This window comes from Larus michahellis, chromosome 4, assembly GCF_964199755.1.
Source record: "Larus michahellis chromosome 4, bLarMic1.1, whole genome shotgun sequence".
Classification (NCBI taxonomy): Eukaryota; Metazoa; Chordata; class Aves; order Charadriiformes; family Laridae; genus Larus; species Larus michahellis.
Genome location: NC_133899.1, coordinates 1627986 through 1636485, shown reverse-complemented (window position 1 = coordinate 1636485; position 8500 = coordinate 1627986). Strand labels below are relative to the sequence as shown.

The following is an 8500-nucleotide window of genomic DNA, read 5'->3' as shown; positions in this document are numbered from 1 at the left end:
CTCCAGTCCTGGCCAGGATAAGAGAGAGAGAGATTCCTCCGTAGGCAGAGCAGGTGTAGATGACCCTCTCTTTCCAGACAGCAGGCATGCCAGGAGAAGAGCCCATGTGGCCAGCATGGAGCGGAGGCGGGTAGCAATGTGGGCCACACAGCATCTCCCTGGGTAGCTCGGCCTCTCCAGCCATGCTGGGTGGGATCTGTGGGGTGGAGGAACCACTGGTGTCTCCACAGCTAGCTGTTACATCCCCACTGCAACACTGCAAGCTATGACCAGCCAATACGGATTAATTGCAACCAGTTTAATTTTGTGTCTGTAAATTAAGCTGTTTGACGATTAAGCCAGTGATACAAAGAGACTTCCAGGAGTGAGGAGGACATTAACATGCTAATAGTCCTTGCTGGTAGAAGGTTTACTTAGACACATCCCAGGGGGCAGATGACAATTAACATCCTAAGAGACTCTTCTAGAAAGAGGATGCTAATTCAGACCTGCTGGGAAGGGAGATAATTATTTATTATTATTTTATGTAGCCCTGCAACCTCCCATTTAAGAATGCCTGAGATACTTTAGGACAGGTAAGTTAGGAGAACTAACAACAGTAATGGTATCTAAAAGTTGCCTTGGAGCCACCTGAGGGGAGAAACATGGACAGGAGGGAGGGAGAAAAAGCTGCGGAAACCATCCTGGTCAGCAAGACAGGAGAGGAGAAAGAAACATGACGTCTTGAAGGCACATCAAAGGGAGCAGGCAGGAGAGATCAGACCTACAGGCCTGGCAAACAGAATATTCATTTCAGTCGAGCAAGGGTGTAACTGTGGCAGGAGGGAGGTGATGTTTGCTCTGAAATACCTTCCTGACCCACAAAAATACTCAGCAGAGGACATCGAGCCCACTCACTCTGCTGTGCACAACGAGTGCAAAATAGGAAGAGATTACACAAGATTTAGGATCAGAGACTTAAAATACAATGACCTCTGTGATATGTACATGGGGAACTTAACACCACTCATAACCTTGACGTGCTCTGGTGTAGTGCTTGCAGGAAGGGGGGTTCCACCACAGTTAGAACCACACACATGCACCAACAGAACAATTTTAAAAGCAGACTATCAGCCGCATTGTAGCTTGGCTACTGTGAGTTGTCAAACACGTTGTAATGGCTTTTCAACAGAAGGTAGCTCACAGGAGCCAGCTAGCCTGCCTGACAGAGAGCAAACATATAAATGTCTACATATTTGTTCACTCATTTTATTTCTGAGCATAGTTGTTAATCCATCATGCTCAGCAGCAGATACTAAATGCTGTTTTCTATCAGAGCGAATTCATACCTTATCAGAAGGGGAGTCTTCCCCAGCAACAGCTTCAAAGGGAGGGAGCTGGTCTCTTTCCTCCCTGTTGACTCTAAGATTGCAGAGGTTGTTCCTTTCTTCTTTTCCCAGCCATTACAATTATGTGGGACGTGACATTAAAATGATAAAAATCCCAGACTGGGGCTAGTTGTGTACTCACACCACCAGACTCTGCACCGCCTGCTTCCCTAGTGCCAGCTCTCCCTGCCAGCCGTGCCTCCACAGTGAAGCCAGGTGGCCGCAACCACTCCTGTGCCTGCAGGACCCTGCTCGCTCCTTCTAGGTGCTTGTTCTAAAATCTAAATCCGAGCCTGGTCAAGGCTGGGCTGAGGGACCTGCCTGCACCGGACAAGGCCTGGTGGTGGGGGCTCCAGGGCACTCAGCTAGGCAGACCTTGGCCTGGGCCTCGTCTGCGGAGGGCGGCCTGCCCTGGAGGGGGCTGGCCGAGGCCAGGCGGGAGGATCCTGGCCGGGCCGGGCTGGGCCCTGGCCAAGGCAGAGCCGAGTGACGGGACGGGGCCGGGCCGCGGGGATCTGGCCTGGGCGGGCCGTGGGCCTGGCCGAGGCCGGGCTGCGGGGGCCCGGGGCCGGGTCTCTGGAGCGGGCCCGGCGATGGCCGATGGCTGGGATTCCCCGTTGCCGAGGCAACCGGGCGGGCCGGCCCGGCAGCCCCCGCGCGGAACCGCAGCCGGGGGCGGGGCCAACGGTTGCGCCCGCCATCTTGAGGCATGGCAGCCCCGCCGCGGCTGGCCCTTTTCCAAGATGGCCGCTCGCTCTTCACCCAGTACTTCCGTCGCCGCTGAGGCCTCCGGCTCCCAGCGCGGCGTCCCGCCGGCGCGGCCCTCCCCTCAGCGGTCCCTCGGCGCTCGCTAGCCGCCACCGCCGCCCTTCGGAGGCCTCCAGGCGGGTCATGGCGCTGCTGCGGCTGCTGCTCCTCCGGGGGCGTTGCAGCTGCTGGCGGCCGCCCGCCCCGGCCTGGCCCCGGGCTCGCCCGCGGCCCGGCGGCGGTCCCCTCGGCGCGGGAGGCGGCCTGCAGGTAACGGGGTAGCGGCGGCGGGGCCGGCGGAGCGGAGCGGGCCGGCAGGCCTCGGGGCGGGGCCTCGCCTCCCCCGTTCGTGGCGGGGAGTGCAACGCCGAGCAGCGGGAGGAGCCGACGGGCCCACCGGGCGGGGAGGCCCTGCCGGGGCACCCCGGGGCCGCCGCCTCACGGAGCCCCTCGCCTCCTCAGCGGCGTTCCCGAGCCGCCCCGGGGCAGGCAGCGTCCCCTGGGGAGAGCCCGGCCTGGCGGGGTGCTCAGCCTGCGGGGCCCGGAGCACCAGGGAGGGCGAAGGGAGGGGAGCTGGGTCAGCCCTCACGGAGGTTAAATGGGCTCTTGCTTCGAGGCGGGGCCTTTCCCGAAACCCCAGGTTAGACCATCCCGAAGTTCCGTCATTTCAGTGTTACATAGCAGTAACTTGGTGCAAATACTATACGAAGAGAACACTTAGGCTGTCATAAGCAAGAAAATGTTGATTAAAGTTTTTTTTTTTCTAACTTTATTCGTGCTGGCTCTTTGCATCTTTTATGATATAAGCACCCACCACGTTGGTGTGTGCCACAGATGTGTTTTCCCCCTCTTGCCGTGCTGCTGGCATTGCAGGGTTCTCCAACACAGGCCTTAACGCAGAAGGCGAGGTTCTTGTTTAAACTAGGCCTCCAGCATGATTTATGACCGTCTTGTGTTTTTCTTCAGTGCAGTGAAAAAGCACTGGCAGTCCAAGTAGGCCATGGAGGAAGAACAATTGTGGGACTGCTTTGTGAATCGTGCCAGGTTTTTCTGTGATCAATTTAAACTAGTCTAAGCTGTTCTGTTCTACAAAGTATCGATCCCAAGAGGTTACTGTCTTGGGCCAGCACAAGCTGTCGTGTTGCTGCCCAGCAAACCAGGATAAAACAGTGAGGGATTTTGGCCCAGTTAGTGGCCCTGTCTGGTTTTCTGCATGGAAATTTGTGCCTGTGCAGTAGAGAGGGGTGGTGAGACAGAGATCACACATCAGAGAAGGGGCAGGACTTGTGTTCAGTGAGGGTATTCGTTCATGTCAGTTCAAATTTTATGAAGTTGCCTTTAAATGTGAATATAAACTGCAGGATTACTGCTGAATTACCACAGGGAAATAGCTGGCTTGTCCATACTGCTATGCAGCAGGATTACAAAATAGTAGTCCTTAAAATTTCCTGTTGTTGGAGCGTATCTTTACATTTTTAAGAACTGACTTGTAACACATCTTTAAAGCAAAGAACAGAGATGCATGGAGGAAAAAGATACAATTTTCAAGAGGTTTGAGTATATGTTTCTATCTGAAACTTTACTTAAACTGGGTTGTAAACATCTTCAAAGCCACATGGCAAGTTCACAGCACAACCAGGAAATAATATTCAGGTCTCCAGTCGATGGTCTTTCAGCTTGCCCACAATATTTTTATGTTCAGAAATCTTATTCTCACAGAAAACAGAAAGGGTAAGCAGTCACACTACTCTTCTAAGAGTTGTCGCTTTTTCTTTTTTCTTTGTCTTCCTCTCAGAGCCTTCTGTCGCAGACGCTTTCCCCCACACATCAAGGTCTCCGTGGAGTCTTGGTGAAACAACACATAATTCGAGATCCAGTCAGGCTTTGGAATCTCTTAGGTGAGTCCCAAAGAGTAACTGTATGGTTGGAGGAGGGGAAAGTTCTTATTTAGTAAGAGTGTTGACTTTTCCTTGCCTTCACTGCCTGCACTCCTGAAACTGAAATAAAGCTGTTGTATTCTTGGCTTTGGGAGCTGTGTGCCTTTTACAGGGGTTCTAAGTTTTTGTTGGGTGGCAGGGATGAACAATGGCACCTTTCCACAAGGAGCTCAGCGTGATTAAGTAAGCGCTTGAGTCATTAGACCTAAAAGCTAATTTAAAAATTAGCAGGCTTTAAAGTAGAGAATCTTTCTGTGCCTCATTAGCAAAGCCTAAGAAGAAAATGTCATTCACCTTTGTCAGAAAACACATCATATGACCTTGCTGAAAGCCTTGCGTTGGAACAAGTTAAAAGCGTATGTTAGACAATGTTACTTGAGTTCTTAGAGCAAAAGCACAAAAATGTAAAACAAAGGCAATCATTCTTCTCGCTACACTCTTCAAATTGGGAAGACGAGTTTGCTGATGCCTTTGAGATTTGAACAAAACTGTTCACGTCTATCCTGGCCAGTGTGGGCCTGGTGAGCTTGGGCTGCTTAACCTTTGAGAGGTTTGTGAGTTGTGTTTTGTTGTTTGTTTGGTTTTTTTTTTAAGTTAAAAGAAAAATATTTGCATAATCTTTCAAATGGCAGTGAATCCCCTAGTAAAACTAGCAGGGGACAAGCAGTCCAGTTTCTGGGCTCACTTCTCTTTCCAGAGGCTTCGTGAAAGACCATGGGAGATGGAAGCTGCTGTCCTCAAGTCAGTTTTCCTTCTGAACTTTTTGCATTTTCCTGGCGAAAAAGCCTTTGTTTGTTGTTTTGTAGCCGCAACTGAGAGTCTTACTATTTTGTAGCCTTACTTTCTTGGCTTTTTAGGCTATCCTAACAGCATTTACTGAGAAACCTGCATTGAACTCCAGCACATACATTTCCTTTCATAATCATTTACAGTTCCTCGTGTGAGGCTGTTCTTAACGATGGTTTTATGCCTTGGGAAATGTGTACATGTTTCAACACTGAAGAAATTTCTTCAAATTATTTTCTTTGCCACATTAAAGTGATCTCTGAATAAAACCATATTTTGATAGGATTGTGAAAAAAATATATATTATAAGGAAACTGAAGGAGTCGGTCCCTCCCATTACTCCCTCTGGCTGTCTTGTTTCCTTGGCACACAAATGAAGCTGTGCGCTTGGGTGATGTGGAGCTTAGCTTTCTCTGCATTTGGAGCTTACATGTATTTCTGCCGTCCTCAGTTCCCCTCTCTTACTGTCTCCTGAGGTCTTCTGGTAGTAACTACTGAACTCTGCTTGCCTGCAGGTAGCACTTACTGTTTCACTACTTCAAGCTCTCAAGGGAGTAACCAGAAGAATGAAGGATTCAAAAAGAAACCTCCACAAGAGGACGAGGGTATGTATGTGCCCAAAAGACATTTAATTAAACAAACCGTGTGTGTGTGAGGAATAAAGGTGGAGAGCATGGAAGATCCACCTTAATGGTACTGTAAACCTGTACCTGTGACTTACCGCCTCTACAAGCCTATGGCTAAGAACAAGTTTCAAGGCGTATTTTGGCTTAGATGATGGAATACTAAGTCTTAAGACAGATCATGAAACTGATTCTCTTTCTGTGCTGCTTTGCATCCTGTAAAAATATTTTCATTGATGTTTGTCTTAGTTTTGTCACTTTACGAAGTGGAACTGAGGTTTTGTTGTAGAGCATTTTAACTTAATAAAGAACCAAATTTAGTTAATGCAAGTTCAAGCTGGATTGTGGTTGTTTTTCTTATTTTGTTTACCTTCATTGTGAATTTGTCCCTACTTCTAGTGATTTACAGAGCTCAAAGTTAAAAATAGATTCCTTAAAGAGTTCTTATCTGTGTTACTAATGGCACTTGCTCAGAATTTTTCTTTTTTAAAAAATCAGTCTTCCTAGATACTGTTTTTTTGCATGTCATACTGTCTAAGCCCCAGGCGTCCCGCTGTACAGGACTTCTCGAAAATTAACTTTATCTCACTAAATGTGTTGTGGAACTTAGGGATCTACATGGTGTGCCAGATTATGTTGAGAAGTAGCAGAAAGCCCTCTCTGTAACTTAAGGGGGTGAGGAATTTAATGGCACTAATGTGTGGTGGGGGTACAGGGGAATAACTTTAGTGTACTAGACAAAAACTTTGCATAACTCCTGACAGACAGTGCTCTGATCCTCGTAGGAGGCACTGTTATCTTCTAACAGTAGGTTTTCACCAAACATTTTTCAAATACAAATGGATTTGTGGGTGTCCCTTTGAGTCTTGGTATTGTCAACTTTCTGCTATTTGTAGATTGACAACAGCTGCATTCCATTTAAAAAGTGTAATTTGACTCTCCCACTTCTGTAAAGAAATTTCTTTGCTCGTTTGTGAGTACATGCTCTTGCCCTCCAGCCTCCCAAGCACTGAAGTGCATGCAAAGATTTTCTAGGCCCAGGATAAGGCATTTTTTCAGACTCTGCAATGTAGATTTTTTGCTGCAAAGTCCCACAGCTGATGGCATGTCCTGGATCTATGGGCCTGGTGGGGCAGTTTACGAAAGATGTCAGAAGTGGCTGAGGTGAAGGTCTCATTCCTATGGCTTGTCAGTAGTGCTTGCAGAAGCATAACAAAGACCTGATAATTTTCTTCATTTTATGACGTTGGTTGATGCTTGCAGAGGCTGGTGATGTCTTAAGAGAGTTTGTGGTTACCTGTTGTGCTGCTTGTTTCCTGGACCCTTGAGTGAGAGATAACCCTTCTGTAGTTGGCCGGCTCCAGACCTTTGTACTGTGAGTTGGAAGGCACTTAGCATCATGTTTAAGTCACACAGATTGTAATACAATTTTATAAACTATATGATAAACTTTTACCTAGGTGTCATCAGATAATGTAATAGCTCGGCTTTTGCTTTGATGTGCTTAAACACAATGGTTGAATCCTCTTGGATTAACTAACTTTTGAAGTAAGAGCAGTCAGCTGCTGAAGACTTTTAGCCAGACCTGTGTCTTCTCATGCAATCTTTAAGGCAAGAGCAGTGGCTTTGCTTTTTTGATCCATTGAACTGGGCTGAAGTCTTCAATGGGGTGTGAGTGCAGGTGTTGCAGATTCCTCGTTAAGGAAGTCAGAGCTTAGAGGTTGGGGCCCTCAGTGTTTGCAAGACCACACAGGGTGACTGTGAGCATGGTGCCTTGAAGAAGTATTGTAGCTGTTAAAATTAGTAAACAGTAACATGCTGTGTTTGGTGGCCTCTTTTCTCCTGTGATTAATGGATAGCTTGACTTTGGGAGGTGGAATGCTACCCCAAGTCTCCAGGGGAATACTTGTCTCTGCAGTAATTATTAAAAAGAACTCCTCAAACTGTCACTGCAGCCCTTGCAAGATTTTAATCGGAGGGTTCAGATTTGGGGTTAATGTCAAATCATTGCTTCATGGAGGCTTTTTGAGAGTAAAAAGCTGGAAGTATTCCCACAGCTGTTGCTTGCAAGTGTCACATTGAGTTACTGGTTCTCATTTACTGAATATTGTGGGGTAGCTTATGGTGCAATATGAATGTTATACTGTAAAGATAGTCATACTTTACATAAGCTTAGAAATAGATTGATTTTTGTCCTTAATTAAATGCAGAGTAGAGGAAAGCTTTGTGTTGTCTTCTAGCTTTTTAGAAAAGGTATTTTTTCCTGAAATTATTCAGCTGTAGGTTAAAGGTCCTAGACAAGCCCAGTTCCTAGAAACTGGAGAAGTTGTTTGTGTCAAGGTATCTAATGGCCAGCTTTTACCCTGTGGTGATCTTTTTGTGATAGTATCCTCAGTTATTTGTGCTTTAGAACATGCCATATGCCTCCTCATTTTGTCTGAAATTTAATACAGAAAAGTGCTTTAGCAATAGTTGATGCTGACATCTCCAAAGAACTTGCATAGCAATAGATGGACTTTCTTTCTGTTAGTACTCACTTTTCCAGAGTAATTTCTTTTCTCTATAGATTTTTTTTTTTTAGAACTTGCTCAGCTTTTCAGGATATTGCCCAAACTAAGGCCTCTATCGTACTATATTTTAATTTTATTTAATAAGACTGTAGTGGATGTCATCCTGCAGCTTTGTGATGAATTGCTTTGTTCTAATAAAGCTGGATCTCGCAGATAACACAAGTGAGGAGATGGCATTGAAGAACAGAGTGGATGGGCTGGACGCAGTGTCTGAGCTTGTCAGTGTCTTTTGAAATTATGACCTTATCTGAAAAGCTGCGTTGTTTCTATTTAGGAACAAGCCTTTCCTGTTAAATGTGGAGCAGAGCTAGGAAACGAGTGAAAAATGATGCTGTGTATCTGAAGGACAGAGTACTTTTTTTAGCATCTGACTGGGTCATATGTTTGTCCCTTGGTTTTGTTGCAGCGTGTGTAGGGTCTAATTGGTGGCTAGTGATAAATGCTGGTGTCAGAACATTTGTTATGAATTT

At 46.8% G+C, this 8500-nt stretch overlaps 1 protein-coding gene across 1 annotated transcript in view; it reads left to right on the top strand.

Moving 5' to 3' along the window:
* Nucleotides 1-1926: 1926 nt before the first annotated feature.
* SPG7 (SPG7 matrix AAA peptidase subunit, paraplegin) overlaps nt 1927-8500 on the top strand; it is a 32705-nt gene continuing 26131 nt past the window's right edge. Inside the window, exons 1-3 of the mRNA XM_074582662.1 lie at nt 1927-2384; nt 3910-4012; nt 5353-5442. Of these exons, the coding sequence (XP_074438763.1) occupies nt 1968-2384; nt 3910-4012; nt 5353-5442 (610 nt within the window). The 5' untranslated portion in view covers nt 1927-1967. The remainder of the gene's footprint in view (nt 2385-3909; nt 4013-5352; nt 5443-8500) is intronic.